Source organism: Cajanus cajan, chromosome 10 (assembly GCF_000230855.2).
Source record: "Cajanus cajan strain Asha chromosome 10, NIPB_CcT2T_4, whole genome shotgun sequence".
NCBI lineage: Eukaryota > Viridiplantae > Streptophyta > Magnoliopsida > Fabales > Fabaceae > Cajanus > Cajanus cajan.
The window spans coordinates 13,849,785-13,873,635 of NC_138526.1; the positions used below are offsets into that span (position 1 = coordinate 13,849,785).

The window sequence follows — 23,851 nt, forward strand, 5'->3', positions numbered from 1 at the left end:
AGAAGGGAAATTATGATGTCATTTCCCAACATTAGTGACGTAGCATCTTTGAATGTCCAGCTGTTTCATGGTGAACAAAACTGTAATGCACTAATCACTCTTCCATCCCAATCTGCATTAACTTACAAGTTGCTACTTACATACCATGCTACTGCAAGACCATGTATAGCACAAACTATGAAATGCTTCACATGTTATCAACACCTTGATGTCCATTTCCCTCAGTCTTCCAAAGCTAGCAGCAAAAGCTATAGTTTTCAAACACCATATTTTCTATATGAATTACTTCCATACATTTCTAAATTCTAATTACAAACTATTCCAAATCCAGGCTGAATAGCACCAAATTTTCTTAAGGGATGTTAAGCAATGCAAATAATCATTAATAAAACAAGACTCCTTAATATTGCAGTCTAGAAATGAAATCAACATAATGAAGATTATTTGGAACTTCATTAAAAGAGGAGGAAATCAGATATTTACCTGGCAGATGACACTGCTAATGTACAGAAACAGAGCAGATCTGGGAAAATGAAATAAAAGCTTAAGGGTGCTGCTGCATAACCATCAAGAATGAATTATAATTTTTCTTTTCATAGAGAAGTCCAAAATTTATTTCCTTTTCTCTGTCATATGCTTATATCTTAAACATGACTCAATGAAAGTCACAAACTTTTACATAAACAACTGATATATTTTCATATTTTGAAAAACTACAAAAACAAAAATATCATTTATAAATTCAAAATTTTAATTTACTTTCCATGCATACTAATCTCAAACTGGTAAGCCTACATTCCTTATTTTTAATGTCCTTCTCAGACCCTTCACTGTTGTCAATATACCGAACAGGCTTATTGTTATCAGACACTTCACTGGTTATGGGAAAAATACCACTGCTTATAAAAGTATTTCAGAATAAAACACATGATGCTACAAAAGCAATAAAAGCTCACTGCTTGTATTACTACTTAGAATATGGGAAAAATCAGTATGAAGTAGAATGCATTATTGATCAAACTAAAAGTGAAAAGGCAAGGCATTAGACTTAAAATTGAAAGCTAACCTGCTGCAGTATTCTTTCACTGACAGAAGAAGGTTAAGCATTACAACATCTCCCACCAAAACATATATAACACCACAGCGCACCAACCATCTAAATTGTCTGATATAAACCCTGGTTTCCAAGAGGATGAGAGTTATCATTGAGCTCCAAGTAAGTGCTTCAACGATCAGAGCCGTTATCTGCAAAACAACAGAAGCAAAATGCAGTTAAATTTACACATTCTAACCAAATTGCACACACTTTTATTGCAGCATATCATCTAACTCTCAGATATCATTAAATGAACTGGATCCATCATCAAATACCAAATTCAGTGACAGAAGATACTCTGCATAGCAAGGTTTTAAAATCAATCTTTGATCGTGATTTCTTCTGCAACGTCAAAATTTTTAGAGTCTTCATGATCGCAATTGTAGCTTCCTTGGCCACATTTGTCTATAATTTCCCGCAATATCAAGGATTGTGATGAAACTACAACCATGACCATATCCGCAAATTAAAACTTTAGAGTATAATGTGCATGACAGACTCACCTCAAAAGGAGCAAGGGCAGTTTCTCCATTCAGGTTGAAAGCTGAATTTCCAGTTAGCAATCTCAACAAAGGTTGAGCAGCACAATAGGCAGCCAACATTCCCAGAAGATAATTATAGAAATTTGAACTCAAACAAAACCTCTGAACTTTAGCGTTGCAAGTGATATGCCATATGCGATATATGCACAGGCCCATAAGAACCAAGTTGGAAATGGAGATAACAAGAGTGTTAATTGCACAAGGTGTACAGGACCCAAAAGCACTATCCACTGTTTTAGCCCAAAGGCTGTGTTCTGCTGGCTGGCAGTACCAATTCAATGGTTCAAACCTCATCTTTTGTTCAGTCAGCTAGCACAAACCCTCCACAGATTTCACCAATGATGCTTTAGGTTCTCTTTTTCTTACACAAGAGGGAGTAACTGCAACAGCAAACCACAAGCATGTGACATATAACGTTGAGAAAAAGGGAAAAACTTAGATATAATATAGTTGATCTTATTCTCTTTTCAGAATTGAAATTTTATTTCGTAAGACACAAGACATTTTGTGAAATCTTTATTACAAATATTATCATAATGGAATTTCAATTTTGATCAAAGAACAACATAAAAAAAAATGCATATAAACACCACTCTTTCCTTTGACCATAAAAGAAAAACTTCAAATACAAGAACGTGAGTGTGACTCCCAAGGTCCCACCTTTTTGGTTCACACAAGAAAACCAGCATGAGCCAAAGCTACACTTGAACTATGTTAGTGATAAATTTGCAAGGAGACCCATCTTGGACTTTGCCATTCAAACTGAAAACAACACTTATATTGGACCTTCTTTTACCAATGAAAACACAAGGAAAGTAAACACTAGTAAAAGGGCAATAGCAAGTGAAGTGACAGTTACAAAACAGTGAGGGTTGAAGAGAAGTGAGAACACAATTATAGCAGAAGACAAATATGGAATGTAGTACTTGACATTATTGCATGGCAAGCATTTATTCAATCTAGATAATAACATCATGTTTTCCGTTTAGTGAGTGATGGCTATGCAACTTCTGTGGTAAACGACAGAATGCAACGTTGGAAGTTTGAACCATAGCCGAATAAGACAAACATTATTCGAAATGAAAATTCATTGCAAACGTCACCGCTTACGGGTTATATCTCATGACACAATTAACTATTATGGAAATAAAGCCTCTATTGAGTCATTGTAATTTGAGAACATTTTACGAAGTTTAAGAAAATTATAAAAAATTATGTGTTCAATAATGATTTTGAACATGGGGCCGCATCCACGACCTCAATGACGTCATTCGCTATTCGCTAGTGCGAGTGGCCACAACACAATTGAGGGGAAGAGAAATATTAACAACGTAATTTTTAATAAGGGTATCGTCAAATTAGTTCAGTTTTCTTTTTCCTTTCAAAAAATTAGTAATGTAGTCAAATAATTTTCAATGTTTTTAGATTTGACCCGTGATTCTACCGGTATACCCTTGAGTATCCACCAGGACCACCACCGATAGCAGTGACTAATCTCTTCGATACGAGGAGGCACTAAGGGTGGGATAGCTGACTCCAAGATTTAACGCGGCTGCATACATAAGGCAGAATTCAAACCTCTGACCTTGCTTAAGCGTGGATCAACCCCCTACCGCTGAACCACACGCTTGGGGTTCTACCGGTATAGTTTAATCATGATTAAATTGTGGTTGAAAAGATTTTAATAAAATAATATAATATTTTAATTTTATGATAATAAAAAAAATAAAACGTAAAATTTATGATTTTTTTAACATTTTAAGTATATATAAATATTCAAAGTAAATACATAATATTTTAATCTAAGGGGGGTGTATTGGTTTAGGATTTCATAGGATTTTAAAAGACTTTTTTTGAGTAAAAAAGTCCATTGGTATTCAATCAGGATTTTATGTCACTTAAAAACAATCCAGTGGTATTCAATCTGGATTTTCAAGATTTTTTAAAGAGTCCATTAAAATCCACTGGTATTCGTTTGAGATTTTTTACAACTTAAAAATAATCCATTGGTATTCAAAAATATAAGGATTTTATAGGATTGTTGTGTGAGAGGGATTTTGAAGGACTTTCTAGTGTTATCTATAAATACCAGAATCATAAAACAATCTCATCCAAACCCAACGGATTTTGAAGGATTGTTTGAAGTGATTTTTCAAGTGTTTCAATAATTTTCAAGTGAGTTTTTCATCTTTTTTTTTTCTATGCTCCTGTCTTCTCTATTTTTTCTCTACTAATAATATTATACTATTATTCATTGCTCATATATAATATTGCAGTACCGCTCTCATCCCATTCTCCTATTTTGTGAAACTCTGATATGTAAATGATAGTGTCATTGAGTTGCTCTATTTTTCTGTTTGTTCTCTTTAATTGACTTGCTTTATTTTATTTTATGTAGTTGAATTTGTTCCTTTATATAACAAAAAAAAAATGCTTGAAATTTTAACTTTTAAGTGGTAATTTTTTTATAACACACATCAAGGAAAGAAAAAGGTGAAAGATGAAATTGATATCATAATCTATATATATATATATATATATATATATATATATATATATATATATATATATATATATAAGATGAATTTGTTAGGGTTTCTGTGAGTAGAATGAGATGAAAATGGATCTTAGTTGAGGGAAGAACCCTCTCAGCATAAAAACTATGAACTCTCTCGTTCCTTTGAATTTGTTATTCTTATCCCTCCTTTTATGACTCAACAATTATTTTATTTTTTTTACTATGATTTTTTTTTATTTTTATATTGTGAAATTAAGATTTTTTTATATTTTTAAAAAAGAAAATTAACATAAGACATTGTAGTATCTAATTTTTTAGGGTTTAGAATTTATGCCTTTATTAGCTTATTTTTAAAAAAAATAAAATATTTTTAAAATATTTGTTAGAATAATTTACATTTATAAATATCATTAAAAATTATCATATAATATATAACTAATATATATATATATATATATATTTTCTATATCTAAATATTTTCTCAGTATCGAATATACTAATTTTTTTTATATAAAAAATTATCTTTTGTTTCTATATTTTCTTTTTTACATTTTTGTTATAATGATTGAGATATTTGATCCATTTGGATAGCCAAGATATATTCGATCTTGTATAATTGGTGTGCTTCTAAAAATAATAATATAATTTTATTGATTTTGTCTCTTATCTATAATTATTTATATAACTGGTTTTCAACATATATTATTTTACATGGAAATAATAAAGAAAAAGGAAAAGAGAAAGAAAACTATGAAGCTTGGACCAAGGAGGATTCCGATGAATTGTTACAATTGATAGTGGATACTATAAAAAGATGATAGAATATTATGGAGAATTATTATTATTATTTATCTAGACATTATTGCTTTTTTAATTATTTTTATCTTTGACTCTTTTTAAATTTGAATGTATGAATTTTTTTTTAAATCTTATCAAATGTCAAAACTCCACAAAATCCCACAGAATCCATTAAAATCCTGATTTAAAAGTCTTGTAGAATCCATTAAAATCCTAATTTTAAATCTTGTAGAATCCTGCAAAATCTTAAAAGTCGTGAAAATCCTGCAAAGTCTTTTAAAATCCGCAGGATTTTTTTTCACTAAAAAAGTCCTTTAAAATCCTAATCCAATACACCCTCTTAAGTTTCAGTAATTACAAAAAAAGAAACCTAAGTTTCAATAATTACAAAAAAACAATCCTAAGTTTCAGGGTGGAAATACCAAACTTGAAGTACAAAAAATACTAATTAATCAAGGAAGTTTGACTCATGCGTTTTATTAGCCAACTTTTTTTTAAATTGGACATTCCACACTCTCTTATCTAATCTGCATGGAACCTTTAATTGGTTTTGATGGTGAACATGTGCATACATGTGGCTATGTTGAGTTGTTAACAACTTTTGGTAAATCACTAAATTCAAAAAGAATAATGGACAAGTAATTGTTGATTGAGGCTACCACTTTTTATAATATCCTCATAGGATGTAACTCTGAATCAACTAGGGTACGTAGTTGTTTCGATACCCATATTTAACAATGAAATTTCCTGGAGTAGATGGAAAGATAGTTAGGGATGGATACTTGGGTTCAAGCCCGTGGGCCGATCCGCGAAGCCCGTGGTTTGCACAGTTAATAGGCCTATTTTTTTTTTTAAATTTGTATAATTATAAAAGAAATTAAACCCGATCTGTGAAACTCGTGGATTTTAGGGGCTTTATCTGTGAATCCCATATGCTATTTAAGAGAGGTATTTTTTTTCTTTTAACTTTATGAGAGATTTTAAATAACGAGTAATTTTAGTATTTTGTTAATAAATAAGTATAAGTAATAAGTATTTAATTTAGTGTATTTAATATTTAAATTATATTAAACTTTTGCTAGCTTAATTTGTTTTAGATTTTTTTATGAATAAATATGTTTTAGATTAAATGTACAAATTTCATATGTCAATATTTTAATGTTTTAGTTTAAATGTGTAAATCTTTGTATGTTAAGACTTTTATAATTTTTTTTATTTTAGATTATTTGATGTTTATATTTTAATATATTTTTATATATATATATATTTCTTCCTTATATATTCTTGGCATAAAAAAAGGAAATAATTTTTTTTAATTTTTTATTAAGTCCGCGGGATTACCCGTTTAACTGCGGGTTTCACGGGACGGATACGGGCCTTTAAAAAAAGACCATTTATTTTACGGGTTGAGCTTACCCGACCCGTTAAAAATGCGATCTGGGCTAGCCTGTATACCCACCCCTAAAGATAGTTGTTAAAGCCAACTAGAAAATTATTCGCAAATGTTATGCAAAAAGTCTCAAGGTGACACCCCCAAAGATAATCACAAAGATGACAAGTCAATCTTCATCTATGATGGTTCATGTTGCAAATATTGGATTAGTTGAACTAGATCCAAGATCAAATATTAATGATCATCGACCAAATCCTATTGATGAGCTCACAAAATTTCAAATAGGCAAACAAACCAGGACAATGTATTGAGATTAAGAAAAATTTGGATCCAATGTTGAAAGGTAAGATCATGACTATACTTACTAAAAATTCTAATCTCTTTGCTTGGTATAGTACAAATAAGCCAAAAATATATCTCAACTTTATTTTTCATAAATTAGTGATCTGCAAAGAGGCAAAACTTGTTGCTAAAACAAAAGGAAGATTGGTGAAGAACGCTAAGAAATAGTCCAAATAGAAACAAAAAAAGTTTCTTGATATTTATTTCATTTGAGAAGTTCAATATGCAACTTGGTTAGTCAACGTTGTAATGGTCAAAAAGTCTTTTGGGAAGTGGAGTATGTGTGTTGACTATACAAAAATGAATAAATTAAGCTTATCCTAATTAAAGACGCATATACCCACTACCTAGTATTGAAGGATTGGTAAATGGCGTTTCAGCTTATGTTATTTAAAGTTTTCTTGATGCTTACTCTGTCTATAACCAAATTATGATGTATCCTCCAGATGAAGAAAGTACAACATTTATCACTGACCAGACAAACTTCTACTATTGCGTTATGCCTTTTGGCCTAAAAAATGTTGAAGCTACTTATCAAAGATTGATGGATAAAGTTTTCAGTCACCAGATCAACCGAAATGTTGAAGTCTACATTGATGACATGGTGGTCAAGACAAAGTCTAATGAATCTATTGTGGGAAAAATTTAACTAAGATCTTTAGCCAAGTTAGAAAACATAATAAGAGGTTGAATCTAGAAAAAACAACGTGTTTTAAGAGTACAACAGGGGAAGTTTCTTGGATTCATGATCACCAATAGAGGCATCAAAGTAAATCCTAATAAATATGATGCTTCAATAAAGATGAGGAGTCCACAATAATTAAAAGAGGTACAATGACTAGTAGGAAGATTGACATCACTTTCTAGATTCATCCCAAAAATGGTAGAAAAAGCAAAACCCATTTATAGTCTGTTGCGAAAGCCTAAAGACTTTTGTTGGACCAATAAATCCAAGCAAGCTTTTTTTGAATTCAAATGTTTCTTATAAACTCCCCTCATCTTGAGCAAACCAGATCACCAAGTTGATCTCTTGTTGAACTTGGAAATCATTGAGAATGCTATTAGTGCAACCTTGGTATAAGAACATGGTAAGAAACAAATTCCAATTTACTTTATAAGTCAGCTTTTGTAGGATACGAGAAAAAAAGGCATCAAGTCATCAAGAAGATTACACTTGCAATAGTAACCTTAGCCTGACATCTTAGACTTTACTTCCAAAGTCAACAAATTATGGTTAAGACTTACTATCCCATACAACAAATTCTTAGAAAGTCAGAATTGGCAGGATGCATGATAACATGATTGATAGAGTTATATGAATATGAAATTCGATATGAAAGTAAAGGATGAATGAAGGCATAATGTTTGATTGACTTCGTAGCTAAACTTGCCTTAATACCAAAATAGATAGAAAAATGGTGGACTTTACATGTAGATCGATCATCCAATGCTAAAGGTAGCAATTCTAGAATCATCTTGGAAGCACCAGAAAACATTATGATTGAGCAAGCTCTTAAGTTTGATTTTAAAGCCACAAATAACCAAGAATAATATGAAGCATTATTAGTAGGTTTAAGGTTGGTGATAATGCATAATTAATACATATTTTAGTGCATTACATTGGGCTTATTTCACATTTACAAATGTCTTAAATTGATGAATTGGTTGAAATTTGTTTTAGAGGACTATTTTGGTTTCAATTTTTAATTCTAGTTAATTTTCATAATTTTTGTTCACTTTGACATGTTGTCTTATGTACACCATATCTTGAGCTCCCAAACTCATAATTGGACATTATTGGTATCCTTAAAAAGTTAAGATAGAGCTATACAACTTTTATATAAGGGAGTTCACCTAGTTCGGACGTCTCAAGGTTCGAAAATGTGCCACAATATTACGCTTCTACACTTTATTTTGGGGTTTACATTGGGAACTTATTGTATAAGAAGTTTAACCTTGTTAATTAGTTAATTAGTTGGCTGGGTCTTGTAAATATTCTAACTATGCCCACTAACTTGGTCTATTAATAGGTGTTATAAGACTTATTATGTACACTTTCTCTCATTTTTCAGATTTTAGAGTTGTTTCCGCTACAAGATTTTCTAAATTCTCTATCTCTCTTAGATTTTTCCCTCTACATTTTCTACACGAATAAATTGTAGCATCTTGATGAAGATGTTTGGCTAGTCTGTTCAATCAATTCAAGATTTCATGAATTATGGTAAAATTCGAGTTCCCAAATCTATTTTTACTGTACAAATTCTCTTCTTCTCCGTTCTAGATCTATTTTTCATTTTTCATCATTAAGAATTGTGTTCTAATAAATTTGAAACATTTTTGAAGATTAATTTTGGATTGAATCTAGAACTATATTTAGATCTAGATCTAAAATAACCTAAATCACTTAAATCAATCCTTCACCATTCTTGAATTTTACAAAAAATATGAGATCACGATTACGTATCACGTTTTTATGAAATTCAATAAATCTATATTTTGATTGCGTTTGTGTTGATTTGTGGTTAATTGAATTTGAATTATATTTTGGACTACTAGAATTTTACCATAAGGATTGAAATCTTGAATCGATACATTTTCCGATATTGAAAATTTTGTTTGCATTTTAATATTGCAATTTTGGTTCACTATCCAAAAGTTCCTTTCCTAACAATTGTGTGGTAAATTTATATTCAATTGACTTGGGTCTTCGAGAAAAATCATCTAGGTTTTTCCCTATATTACATATCCAAGGGAAAAATCTAGTAGATTTTATAATAATTCGGCAACACTACCAATTGGTAAAATACATTGAGATAAAGAAGCTAAGATGCTATAATGATTCAAAATTAATGACAAAACAAATTGGTGAAACATACCAAACCAAGGAACCCCTAACTCTAAAGATATTACCATCTAGTATCTCAATTAATTTCTTATTTTGATGAGTTCAAAATTGAACATATTTTCAGGGAACAAAATACTAGAGTTGATCTTCTCTTTAAACTTTCCAACACCAAATGTCATGGGCAACACAAAATGAAAATTCAAGAAACTATCAATTCTCCAAGTTTCAAGACCAAATTGATCTTGGTAGATGAGGTCGAGGATAAAGGTTAGATGATTAACATATGGAATTATCTTCAAGAAGGTGTACTTCTTGATGACAACGTTAAAGCAAAATCATGTTAATTTATTGTTGAAGCAAGTGAGCTTTTCAAAAGAATTATTTCCTCTCCTTTATTGAAATGTCTAATAAAAGATAAAGCAAATTATGTAGTTGAAGAAACCATAAAGGTATATATATGTGGGATGCATTCTAGGGCCTGATCAATGGTTGCACGAGAAATTTGAGTTAGATACTACTAGCCAACCATAAAGTTGGATTGCAAAAGCTATGTACAAAAAAGTAGGTCTTGCTAAGAATTTGGTAATCTACATCAACTTCCACTTGAAGCTCTTCATCAGATTGCATTCACCTTAGCCCTTTATGTGCTAGGGAACGGATATACTTGGTCTTTTTCCCATGGTGAAAGGTTAACTCAAATTTTTAAGTATCGCAATTGATTATTTTACGAAATGGGTTGAAGCAGAAGCTCTAGCCAAAGTTACTACACATAACGTGTAGAAATTTACTTGGAAAAGTATCATATGCTGATATGACTTGCCATATATCATCATCATTGATAATGGAAATTAGTTTATTGACAAAAGCTTGAAAACTTCCTAAAACAACTTGATATTAATCATCGGGTTACTTTTTTTAAACACCTTTAGACAAATGGACAAGCTAAAGCAACAATTAAGGTGGTTCTTAAAAAATTTAGAAGAAGATTGGGAGGTGCTAAGTGACAATGGATTGAGGAATTATCAAGTTCGTTTAATGTAGATCTCATTAATATACTTTTATGCATACTATCAAGATAAAACTCCAACTCTGATTGTTTAGCAATACCAATCATACCTAAGGAATTGTACCTACGTTTTGTCCTATAATATTTCCTAAGATAAAACTTTAGCCAAGTTTGAAGCTAAATTATGATTATTTCTTCCAAGTTTAAAGCTACAAAAATTGATCAGTGTTAAATATTGAAGTTTATAAATTTTAATTTATATCATTAATTAAGTTATGCTTATAATTACCTTAAAATGAAAATAGCCAAGTCAGAAACTAATGTTGGTGATTGATCAAATACAAATGTTGAAAATATAAACGTTGAATATAAACTAGAAATATGCAAAGTCACATTGAAAATTCATTATACTTATACATATAAAAAGTTTGCAAAAGATCACAAATTAAAATAGCAAATGCATATAAATAAAATCTAAATTTATTCTTCATCTTCATCAGAATCAGAATCCTCAGTGTGAAGAAAAGATAGACACTAAAAGGTGGTTTGAATAATATCAATCGAAAATTCACATTTTTTCAAGTAATGAAGTAGTAACACTATTAGTTAAGAGTGTTGAAAAGTGAACAGACGAAACACAAGATATTTTTATATTGGTTCATCTCAACCATCGAGACTACATTTAGTTCTCAATCTAACTAGATTGAGTTCCACTATCTTAAACATGATACAAGTATTTTTTTCAACAAGTCATTTCTAGCTCAATCCTAAATGTTCTTTGAATTGTCTCTTCAAGCAATATACCCAAGTATTCTTTTCACACAAAGCCTTTCTAGGCTTAAAAACTTAGTATTCTTTTGCAATTAAGTCTCTCCAAACTCAAGCAACAAGTATTCTTTTATAGACAAGTTTCTCCATACTCAAGCAACAAGTATTCTTTTATAGACAAGCTTTTCCAAACAAAAACTAATAACTTAGAGTTACTAAGATTGACAAAGTTATTTCATCTTCCTATCAAGACATGATACAACAAACTAAGTACAAAAAGCTTTGTAGAAAGAATAAATTTGAATATATTCATTACAAAATATTTGCCAAGAGAGTTCTCTACTTTCTTTTTAATCATGAAGCTTCTTATATAGTAGCCCAGATGTAGATAACTGTTACAAAACCTTAAAGGTTCCATAAAAGCTTGCTTTGTCCATCTTTGTTATAGGTTCCTTGAGGTGAAAAATGTCTATTGATGCATTAAATTCATTTCATCAAATTGTCACTTCTTATTTGATCAAGGAGGCTATTTATCATCTTTAGGATACCAAATGGACTATTTATAGCATGTGTCAACGAGGAGCAGGTTTTGCATCAACTTTTGCTAACTTTCTTCGTGATTTATGGGATCTATTTGTCTTTGGTTCTAATGTAAAGCATGAATTCTTTTTCTTTAAAAAATTCATGAGTTCCAAAGAATTTTCTCAATTCGATCTATTAAGGAATTACTCAAACACGAAACAAGTAGTCATTAGTCTTTATTAATGATAGACATTTAAGATTATCTAAATAATGACTATATGCTTCGTCTGAAGACACATTGTCTGTCTAACAAATTGTGTCTTATGTTTGGTCCAATTTGTATTTCTCAAAAACATTTTCTCTTAGAAAAATAATTTTGTTTGTTATCACTAAAACTTTAAAAGCTTGAGGGATCCAAAATCGTCTTTAGACTTACACAATCTCACCCTTTTTGATGGTGACAAATAAGTTTTTTGAAAATAAGATTTTTATTAACTTAGAAAATATTTTTTGTTGATTAATACAAAAAAGATATTAATATGAGAAAATTATTTTTATCCAAAAATGTGATTTCCTTAAGACAAAAAGGCGTTATAGTTTTATCAAAGTAATATAAGAGCTCTTCTCTCAGACATTGTGTATAAGATCATACAAGCAGATTGATTTTATGCATACATTTATTTAAAACACGTATATTAGCATATTCTCTTGATCTTATTAATCATATTAGTGATGGGGTTTTTTTCGCAACCTATCACTTGGCAAGTGAACCAAGTTTCGAAGTAGTATTTAAAGATCGTCCTCAGGGATTTGGGTGTTTAGTAATTCTTGCTCTAATGATTTATACGAAATTGATGTTCAAATTGTAGATGAGTGAAAATAGATTAAAACAACAAAATAAAACAAACGTAGTAAGGTCAATGAATAAGAAACAAGGATTGGTTCGGAAGAACTTGCTAACTCATAGATCTTCTTAAAATAAATGCTATTCTAATTCCATTATTTCCACGTTCATTAAGTAATCCAACAAGATTCCTCAAGGTTGAATCCTAAAGTCATTAAGCTCAAAACATGATTCCTCTATGTTTTGAGTTCAACACTTCGCATTAAGAACAAGAACTTGAACAATGTGACTAACCAAATCAAGTCTATCCCTAGAACAAGAATTGATTAGGTGCAAGATTCAGTTCGGGTTTTCAAAAACGTTTTCCAACTGGATTCAAAAACCAAAAATTCATACAACGGGTGATCAAGCCGATATAAGCATTAAGTAAAGAATCATACACAAATAATGAGATTAAAATGCATATATTTAAGAAGGAGAAGAGTTAGTAGTTACATCCAACCAATCCTCAATGAAATTAGCCACTCATGGCCATTACAAATTCTGCAGCAAATTCCATAAGAGAGTACAAAGTTCCAAGTGAAAAACAGAGGTTTTTGGGAGCTCCTCCTACGTGTGTATGCTAGCCCCCCAATCTGTGTGTTACTCAAAAGAACACTTGCCCCCTCCAATTGGTCTCTAGCTGTAGCCTAGTGGATGTCCAGCTGTAGCCTCCATTAGTGGTTCAATTAGTGGAAAACCACTAATTATTTTTCCCTTTTTCCTTGTTTGTTCCTCCTTAATTTAAGGCCCCTTGTCTTTCTTTTTAATTTAGTGCTCATGTGCTTCTTGTTTCTTTCCTTAATTTTTGTCCCCCACTATTTTTCTCCTTAATTTTGGGCCTCACATATGTTCTGTCCAAGGAAAAGTTGGGATTTTTAACCCAAGGCTGCAGCTCTGGAATGGGGGCTGCAGCTCTGGAAGTGTTTCCATACGCACAAGGCTTCAAGGCTGCAGCTCTGGAATGGGGGCTGCAGCTCCAACTCTCTGGAATTGGTCTATATACGCACAAAGCTCCAAGGCTGCAGCTCTGGAATGGGGGCTGCAGCTCCAACTCTCTGGAATTGGTATATATACGCACAAAGCTCCAAGGCTGCAGCTCTGGAATGGGGGCTGCAGCTCCAACTCTCTGGAATTGGTCTTTTTGGTTCATACTTCATGGCTGCAGCTCTGGTTTTGGGGCTATAGCCTTGGATTTCCAATTTCATCAAAACCTACACAAAAAGGAAATATTTTTAGCCAAAGAAACTACACTCTTGTAACTCCTTAGATTAATCTTAGTTCATCTATTTGGAGGGTCAAACATAACCAAAATTACTTATATCTCATCCAAAATAAGTGCCAAATTAAGCATAAAAATATGCAATTTGAGCACTTATCAACTCCCCCCAACTTACTCATTTGTTTGTCCCCAAACAAAGGTTCCACTATGACTACAAATTGACAACACTTTCTAATTCACAAATTGCTTTTATATCAACAAGAGAATAAGTCATCAATTAATTCACCTTCATTAAATTAATTCCTACTCACTTGAGGTGCCCACATTTTCAAGCATACTTAATCAAAGAATTCACAAAACAAATCACAAACTTGAGCACTATGAATCAGTGATTGAATAAATACTCCTCACTGGTGTATCTCTCCTTGGGTGAGTGTTTCTCTCAACTACACTCATCATTTCTATGAACATAAGCATTGATATCATCTCTCCATTACCACTCTTGAAAAGAAGATGAAGGATCTCAAGGTCTTTTGATGGTTGTAATGGGGCTTGGTTAACAAAGAAATATGATTTTTCTGGTTAAACAAGGTTCAAAGTTCAAACTCTAGAGAGCACAATAAACATAAGCAACAAGACTCAAAATTTATTCACTCTTCAATTTTCAACTCCAACCATATCTCTCGGCCCAATTTCTACCTTCACTTTTCCCATATTTACCCTCACAATCTATTGACTCAATTGCAAGAATCCCACCTCTTTTGAGACTTTTTGTACATTAACTTAGTTTTTTTTTTTTGTTTTTTTTTTTTTTTTTTTTTAACTTTTTATGAAGCTATTTTGAATGGAGTTGTACAGTACAATGATAACATTAGAGATGTAATTCTCACTTTAACACTTCACAACATGGTATTTCTTTTCTTTTTCTTCAACCTTTGACAATTTTCACTCCCCCCAACTTAACCCACAATCATTTTCATCATGCTCTCTAAGGTTTGGTTAGGGTGAGGAATTTATGATTGGTATAGGCTTAAGGGTTGAATAAAGGGTAATGCTCAAATGGGTTTCAAACAAAGATTTTTCTCAAATGAAGGTTAGCTGTTTGGTTATAGGCTCAACAGATCTTCAATATGAACAACATAATGCCTTGATCTTTTCCATCACTTCTTACAAGAGCAACAATTTCAAGAATCAAACAATGCAAACACATATGCTATGATGGTGACTCTCAAACATATAAGTGTTTGTATTGGGTGTTCTCACTCACTGGCTTGGCTCAATAAATCCAACCACTGACCTTTCATGTCAAGTTAAAGAGATGCTCATGAATTCTAAGATTATGCATAAATGATAGAGTGCAACCAAAAGATGAGTATTAACAACACTTTTTTTTTTTTTTTTTCGGTGAATTTAAAGATGACAGTTTTCTTCTTGCTGATTTGAAACAACTTGACTTGTCTTTCAAAAAGAACTGAGTGTTTCAACTGTCAGTGATTATTCAAAACAACACATTTATGCAATAAAAGTCAAAACACAACATGCACAAGTATAACATCCAACACATAAAACCATAACTAACACAAAACAACAGATTTTTTAAACGCAACAAGTTAACAATAAACCATAGTATTTAAATACTAAAATTTAAAATTGCAGAAAATTAAAATGAACTCTTCTCCATAGTCTATCTCAGAAATCCTCTGACTCGGATTCCTCTTCTTCTCCTTCCTCTTCTTCCTCTGCTTCTTCATCTCTCTCAACTTCCTCTTCCTGTCCATGCTCAGCAGCAGGTTGTGCCCTATGAACTCCTGGCTGCTGCACTCCACCCCCTCTTAAGGAAATAGGACTGTCCCCAGGCCATAAAATTTGGTCAGCAAAAGTTTCTAAAGTAGGCCAAGGATAAAGACTACCTCCTGTTTCAGATTGATGTAGGGTATAATTATAGCAATAGGAATGATGTGCCAGGTGAGCTCTATGATTGGCAGCCTGTTGGAGATGCAAATGACGAAGATAAGCGAGGTGTAATTTGCTTTGCTCCAGTTGTGCTTGGTGTCGTGCTTCTGCCTTTTGATCTTGCTCAAGTATAAGAGCCCTTAGGGTTGACAGATCAAACGGGGCCTCTGGTATTAGTTGAGGAACTTGTGTGTCTTGTTGTGGTAAGATATGAGGTTGAGTTGGTAAGTGCTCAAATTCTTTGGCATTGTTTATCCGGTTTTGATAATAGGCTTTATTGATGGGTCTATTGATGAATGTGAATGGTTTAGGAATAACCACACCAAAAGCCTTGCATAATCCTGTGATAAGTCCCGGAAATGCCAATGGTCTTGCCATGCCATTTGTAGAAGGTTGAGATAAGGTAATGGCATGAATCTCCTTAGAGATTAAGCTAGCCAAGTTGACATTCTTTTGTTGAATAATGCAATACACAAGCTTGGCTCGAGGGAGACTGATGTCGGAAGAGTGGGTGGTGGGAAGAATGTTATATTGCAAGAGAGCTTGCCACATGCGAGTTAATGATTTCAAATGAGCTCTTTTAATATGTTTGGGTTGTTGCTTGGTACCCAAATGAAATTCACTTCCCGGAAGGCAAAGAGTATTGAGCAAAGCTGTAGAAGTGGCTTCATCTAAAGGAGTGCGGAGCATCAAGTGATAATCATCTTCCTCACATATTTGAGACTGAGTGCCTAGATAAGAATTTATAGTCTCAGGATCATATGGCACTCTCTTGTTGTGCACCCAAGAAATTCGATCTTTGATATCCAGCTTTGTTGGAAAAGCATTGGCATAAAATTCTCGAATAAGAATCTCATTGTATTTTTGCTCTGGTGTGCCAATCTTTTCCCATTTTCTCCTCCTTAGTTCATCATCAAAATCTATGCATGGTGTGGTATCAACCATCAGTCTCTCTGCAAGGATTGGTCTTTCTTGGAGCTCGAGGAATCGTTGTTGCTTAGCTTTAGTCTTAAACTTGAGAGGGTGGTGATTGTGTTTGATGGGAGCTGCCTCCTCGTCTTCAGATGAGGATGAGAAGGGTTGTGACTGAGAAGTTGTAGCTACCCCTTTTCGCTTTTTAGTTGCAGCGATCTCATGAGTTGGTCTAGACCCACCGACAGAACCACCTCCTCTAGAGCGGACCATCTACGATAATTTAACAACAAAATAACTCCCAGAATGGTCAATGTTAAAATGATAAGTATATGCACAATTTGTTCATGACTAAATAAAACAACAATGAGACCAAGATATAGTTAATTATTTTTAACACAAACCACTCCTACCTTCAAGCACATTTAACCATTTGAGTAATGTTCATTTCAAAAAGCAATGATTAATGTGGTAAAAAAAATCTAACAAGAAATGCAATTTCACAACATGGTTGTTATTCAAGCATTTCTACAAACACCTTGCGAACAATTTCAATATGAAATTTTTTTTTTTTTTTTTTTTTTTTTTTTTTTTTTTTTTTTACAAACTAAGTGTTTCATTCCCTTCAATGATTCAAACTGACCATGTACAAGTATATGAATCACACAAGTATTCATTGACATTCAAATTGATATGAAATTTCACACAGACATTTGATCGAACACCTTGGATGCAACTCTCAATTTGAACATTTTCAAAAACACTTGGAATCAAGCCTCATCCGAATTCGTTCACCAACACAACAAGCATGAACCACAGAATTAATCAGCATTCAACAATCAAGAGATAGAAGAAAAGCAAGAGTGAAGAAGAAGAGAAGAATTTATGGCAAAGTTAATGTTTTTATGATGAAAGAGATGAAAAGAGAAGAAAAGTTTACCTTTAGAAATGTCTAAGGATCTTCTATTAGCAAAGAAACTATTGAGAATGAGAATTAGAGTAGAAGAAAATGGGAAGGGTTTAGAGGTTGAGAGCAGAGAGAGAGAGTGAAGAGAAGTGTACGTGTTGCTTAGAAGTGGAAAATGGGTCTTAAAATCACTTAAAAATTTTGGGCATTTGAACCTGGGGCTGAAGCCATGATTTTAGAGCTGCAGCTGCAATGATGGCAGAGATATTGAGCTTGGGCTTGAAAATCGGAGCTGCAGCTGCGTTTTTTTTTTTTTTTTTTTTTTTTTTTTTTTTTTTTTTCCTCTCATGTGGAGCTTGGCAGAGAGTTACCGCTGCAGCCGTGAATGAGGGCTGCAGCTCTGGACCCCTGGACGTGAAACAGAAAATTAAGGCTTGAGCCTTGGATCCGGGGCTTGAGCCCTCATATCAGAAAAAAAAATTTCAGCTTTTCTGCTAAATCCGCTGCAGCTTTGGATGAGGGCTGCAGCCCTGAGACTTAAAACTTCATATTTTTACTTCCTTTTTCACTCTTTCATGACTCTCAAACTATTTAAAACTTATTCCTTCACCATCCAAATCTTTGACAACTATAATTAACTCCTAACTATCAAAACAATCACACAATTAACAAGTACAACTAACATGACACTATATAACATAAAACATGCAATGAAACATGGACATCACATATTCAAACATACATTAATAATATCATACCATTTACTCATAAAACTAAAATACACAACAAGTAATAACTAAAATATGAAATTAACACAACACATACATGCAAAAACTAAATCTATAACTAATTATGCAAACATCACAAAGCTTTTTACTATTACTCTACACTAGACATCAAGTTTAACATGTACTTATCTATCATCAACAACAATATAAACTCCCACAATCCACCACAATCATCATGGAACCAAATCTCTCTATGGACAAAGATATTTTACTCCACACTCCACATTATCAAAATAATCACAGACCCAACACCCAAAATAATGCATCATCACTCCAAAACAACAGACTAACATCCTACATTTTAACACACAACACATAAACACAAATTAAAACAAGAACATGCTAATTTAATGTCTTTAGCTTGACAATCCTGTTTGTTTATGGCTCCTTCAAATGTGTGCTGGCAGTGAATCTCTCAACTTCACCGCCCAAATAATGTTTGAGCCTCTGACCATTAACTAACCAAGTCCTTCCAGAAACAGGATCTTCAAGTTCAATGGCTCCATAGGATTTGATAGACTTAATTGAGAAAGGACCTGACCACTTAGATTTGAGCTTCCCAGGGAAGAGTTTCAACCTGGAATTGAACAGTAATACCTGCTGGCCAGGTTGGAAGTTCCTATTTAGAATCTTCTTATCATGATACATCTTGGCTTTGTGCTTGTAAGACTTAGAAGACTCATAGGCTTGCAACCTCATTTCTTCCAATTCATGCAATTGAAGTTTTCTTTTCTCCCCTGCTGCCTTCAAATCATAATTTAAAGCCTTCAAAGCCCAAAATGCTTTATGTTCCAATTCCACTGGCAGATGACAAGCTTTACCATAGACAAGTTGAAATGGTGAAAACCCAATAGGAGACTTGAATGCAGTCCTATAGGCCCATAGTGTGTCATCTAGCTTTAAGGCCCAATCCTTCCTAGAGCTGGCCACTGTCTTCTCCAGAATCCTCTTCAATTCTCTATTGGATACCTCCGCCTGCCCATTGGTTTGAGGATGATACGGTGTGGCGACCTTGTGCCTGACCTTGTAGTGTTCCAGAACTTTTTGCAATTGAGCATTACAAAAATGAGATCCACCATCACTAATGAGTACCCTTGGTGATCCAAACCTGCAAAAAATATTTTTCTTCAAAAATTTTATGACAGTTCTGGCATCAGCTTTTTGCGCAGCACTAGCCTCCACCCATTTTGAAACGTAATCCACTGCCACAAGGATATACTCATTCCCAAAAGATGATGGCAAAGGCCCAATGAAATCAATTCCCCAACAATCAAAGATTTCCACTTCTAAGATGTTTTGCAGGGGTAACTCATGTCTCTTGGAAACTGTCCCTGTTCTTTGACACTTATCACAGCTCTTGCAATGTTCATATGCATCTCTGAACAAAGTTGGCCAATAAAATCCAGATTGGAGGATCTTTGCTGCTGTTCTTTCCCCATTGTAATGTCCACCATAGGGCGAGTTATGACAATGCCAGAGAATATCTCTAATCTCAGCCCCAAATACACATCTTCTTAGCAAACCATCAGCACCTATCTTGAACAAATACGGATCATCCCAGACATAGTGATGAGAATCTCTGAAGAACTTCTTCTTTTGTTGCCAGTTGTATTCTTCTGGAATAACCCCTGCTGCTTTGTAATTTGCCATATCTGCAAACCAGGGTCTTTCACTTACGGCAAACAACTTCTCATCTGGAAATTCTTCTAATATTTCTTTTTCTTGATTGGTCACCTCCTCATTGACAAGTCTGGATAGGTGATCAGCAACGTGGTTCTCACACCCCTTTTTGTCCTTGATTTCTAAATCAAATTCTTGTAGTAGAAGAATCCACCGAATCAATCTTGGCTTTGAATCTGCCTTTGTCAACAAATACTTGATAGCAGCATGGTCAGTATAAACAATGATCTTTGAACCCACAAGGTAAGAACGAAATTTTTCTAGTGCATACACTATGGCAAGTAACTCTTTTTCAGTTGTTGCATAGTTGATTTGATTTTCATTCAGCACCTTACTTGCATAGTGAATAACATGAAAAATTTTGTCCTTCCTTTGGCCCAAAGCAGCTCCTATAGCATAATCACTTGCATCACACATTAATTCAAAATTAAGTTTCCAATCTGGAGCAGTGATTATAGGAGCTGAAACAAGCTTGGTTTTTAACAATTCAAAGGCATGTAAACAATCATGATCAAAATCAAACTTGTTATTTTTAATAAGAAGGTTACTAAGAGGCTTAGCTATCTTGGAGAAATCTTTGATAAATCTTCTGTAAAATCCTGCATGTCCCAAGAAACTTCTAATCCCCTTCACATTGATTGGAGGTGGCAACTTTGAGATGATATCAACCTTTGCTGGATCTACCTCTATACCCTTATGAGAGACTTTGTGGCCAAGAACAATGCCTTCTCTGACCATGAAATGACATTTCTCCCAGTTTAGCACCAAGTTAGTCTCTACACACCGCTTGAGTACAGTGCTGAGATTGTTAAGACAAACTTCAAAAGATGGGCCAAACACAGAAAAATCATCCATGAAAATTTCTATGCATTGTTCCACCAAATCAGAGAAGATTGCAAACATACAACGTTGAAAGGTAGCTGGTGCATTACATAACCCAAATGGCATCTTCCTGTATGCGAATACACCAAAGGGACAAGTAAAAGCTGTCTTCTCTTGGTCTTCCGGATCCACAACAATCTGATTGTATCCTGAATAACCATCCAGAAAACAATAATAAGCTTGCCCTGCTAACCTTTCAAGCATTTGATCCATGAAAGGCAATGGGTAATGGTCTTTTCTTGTGGCTTGGTTCAACTTCCTGTAGTCTATGCACATCCTCCACCCAGTCACAGTACGAGTGGGAATCAATTCATTCTTCTCATTATAAATCACAGTCATACCTCCTTTCTTAGGCACAACTTGCACAGGACTAACCCAAGCACTGTCAGAAATTGGATATATCATACCAGCTTCAAGTAACTTGGTAACTTCCTTTCTCACCACCTCTTTCATAGTTGGATTCAAGCGTCTTTGAGGTTGTGCTACTGGCTTGTAATCCTGTTCCATATGAATCTTGTGCATACAATAGGCAGGACTGATTCCTTTCAAATCAGATAGGGTCCAACCAATAGCACCTTCATTGGCTTTTATCACTTGAATCAAACTCTCCTCTTGCTCTTTTGAAAGTTGGCTGCTGATTATGATTGGTTTCCCACCATTCTCTTCTAAGAAAACATACTTTAACTGTGGTGGCAATTGTTTCAATTCCAGCTTCACTATTTGATCTTTCACCTCCTTTCTTAACTCTTCCTTTGATTGAACATTGGTTGATGAGCTTTCACCTTTGTTCAATGCATCAATCACATCCTGGACTTCCTTATCTATAACTTTATCCAAATCATCATCAAACATAGACAAAGCTTTTTCCAATGTTGATGAATTCTTGAAATTGCTTTGAGTTTCCAAGTACACATTATCTAACACATCAATTCTGAAACAATCCTTATTGCCTTTAGGAAACTTCATTGCTTCAAAAACATTGAAATTCACCTCTTCATCTTGAACTCTCACCTTCAGCTTTCCATCATCCATGTCTATGATAACTCTAGCTGTCTTCATGAAGGGTCTGCCCAGAATTAGTGGAACTTCCGAATCTTCTTCCATGTCCATGATCACAAAATCAACTGGAAACATGAACTTATCGACCTTTACTATCATATCTTCCACTATGCCATATGGAAGCTTAATAGATCTGTCTGCCAACTGTAAGGTCATTCTTGTAGGTCTCACTTCCACTTCTCCTATCTTCTTCAGCATGGATAAAGGCATTAAGTTAATGCTGGCTCCAAGGTCTAAAAGTGCCTTACCCACTGATAGATTACCAATTGATACAGGAAGAGTGAAACTGCCTGGGTCTCTGGACTTTTGAGGTAGAGACTTTTGTATAATAGCACTGCAACCTGCCTCAAGCTCCACAGTCTCCTCTTCAAGAATTCTTCTCTTCTTGGTTAACAATTCCTTCATGAACCGAGCATAAGTGGGCATTTGTTCCATGGCTTCAGTGAAAGGAATATTAATCTGCAGCTTCTTGATGATGTCCAGAAACCTTGCGAATTGTCTTTCCTTCTCTTTCTTAGATGGAGCATGAGGGTAAGGTAAGTCTTTAATAGGAACAGTAGAATTGACTTCTTTACCCTTCTTTTTATTTTTCTCCTTCTCAATCTCAATTTTCTCTCTTATTTTCTCACTATTTACACTCTCAATCTTATTTTTTTCTTCCTTATTCTTCTCACTTTCTTCATCAACCTCCCTCAATTCAACATTTTCTTTCTTTTCATTTTTTTCACTCACTCCAATATCCGCACCAACTACCTTCCCACTTCTTGTTGTTATGGATTTACAATGCTCCTTGGGGTTGGTCATGGTATTGGCTGAAAATGGTCCTCCAGACATGTCAGCTAATTGTTTAGCTAGCTGACCCACCTGCACCTCCAAGTTCTTGATGGATGCCTCTGTGTTCTTCTGGTTATTCATAGACACCTGCATGAACTGGTTCAGAGTATCCTCCAATTTACTGGTTCTTGCATGCATAGAAGGATAAGCAGGCTGGTGTTGCTGTTGTTGTTGTGGTGGTGGCCTATTGGATGATCCAGCTTCATTCCTCCATCCATATCCTTGGTTGTTATTGTTGCTTCTCCAACCTTGATTTCCCTGCATATAATTGTTAGTGTTATAATTACGGGAATTAAAATTACCTCCTTGTTGTTGGTTCCCCACATAGTTGACCTCTTCTTCATTTGGAATTTCTGAACAGTGACCATTGGGATGATCTCCTCCACAAAAATCACATTTTAAGGGAGGATTTTGTTGGGTTGAAGAAGAAGCAATAGCATGAAGCTGTTGTGGAATCTTGGCCATCTGCTTAGTCAATGCTTCAATTTGTTGAGATAGCAGTTTGTTCTGAGCAAGGATTGCATCATTAGTGTTAAGATCAAGAACTCCTCTTCTATGAGATTGATGTCTTCCATGCTCTGCTTGGTGATCAGAAGATGCCAAAGACTCTATAATTTGAGTGGCTTCTTCTGGACTCACGGTCATCATGGTGCCACCAGCTGCTGCATCCAATAACATCTTCACCTCAGGTTTGATTCCATTGACAAAGAAGTTAAGTTGAGCTATATCTTCAAACCCATGGTTAGGACATTTTCTGAGCAATGACTTAAATCTCTCCCAGGCTTCACAGAATGGTTCATCTGCACCTTGCCTGAAAGTAGTGATTTCTGACTTGGCCTTAATATACTTGGATGAAGGATAGAATCGGTTCACAAACTTATTTTCCACATCACCCCAGCTT

General features: G+C 33.9%; 2 protein-coding genes and 1 non-coding gene across 6 annotated transcripts in view; 1 reads left to right on the forward strand and 2 right to left on the reverse strand.

Annotated features, from left to right (window-relative positions):
- Window positions 1-2,564, reverse strand: part of LOC109805694 (ABC transporter C family member 12) — a 28,098-nt gene extending 25,534 nt beyond the window's left edge. Inside the window, exons 1-4 of one of the 4 annotated variants that reach the window (XM_020367868.3) lie at window positions 2,299-2,553; window positions 1,600-2,018; window positions 1,067-1,245; window positions 484-523 (exon numbers count right to left, since the gene is read on the reverse strand). In XM_020367868.3, the coding sequence (XP_020223457.1) occupies window positions 484-523; window positions 1,067-1,245; window positions 1,600-1,932 (552 nt within the window). In that variant the 5' untranslated portion in view covers window positions 1,933-2,018; window positions 2,299-2,553. Of the gene's footprint in view, window positions 1-483; window positions 524-1,066; window positions 1,246-1,599; window positions 2,179-2,298 lie in introns of those variants that run through there. The other 3 variants (XM_083065313.1, XM_083065311.1, XM_083065312.1) reach the window with 3 other exon arrangements.
- Window positions 2,565-13,122: 10,558 nt separating this feature from the next.
- Window positions 13,123-18,073, reverse strand: LOC145952732 (uncharacterized). Its single transcript, XM_083065682.1, has 2 exons — window positions 17,741-18,073; window positions 13,123-17,073 (listed from the first exon to the last, which is right to left on the reverse strand). Exon 2 carries the CDS (start codon window positions 17,071-17,073, stop codon window positions 15,625-15,627), a length of 1,449 nt encoding a protein of 482 aa, XP_082921808.1. The 5' UTR covers window positions 17,741-18,073; the 3' UTR covers window positions 13,123-15,624.
- Window positions 18,074-23,683: 5,610 nt separating this feature from the next.
- On the forward strand, window positions 23,684-23,789 carry LOC145952934 (small nucleolar RNA R71). Its single transcript, XR_014430441.1, has one exon. It is a non-coding gene; the product is annotated as a small nucleolar RNA R71 (small nucleolar RNA).
- Window positions 23,790-23,851: the final 62 nt, after the last annotated feature.

Bases quoted from the DNA above. Each gene is read 5' to 3' on its own strand.
- LOC145952732 (XM_083065682.1), bottom strand. From the start codon at position 17,073: ATGGTCCGCTCTAGAGGAGGTGGTTCTGTCGGTGGGTCTAGACCAACT.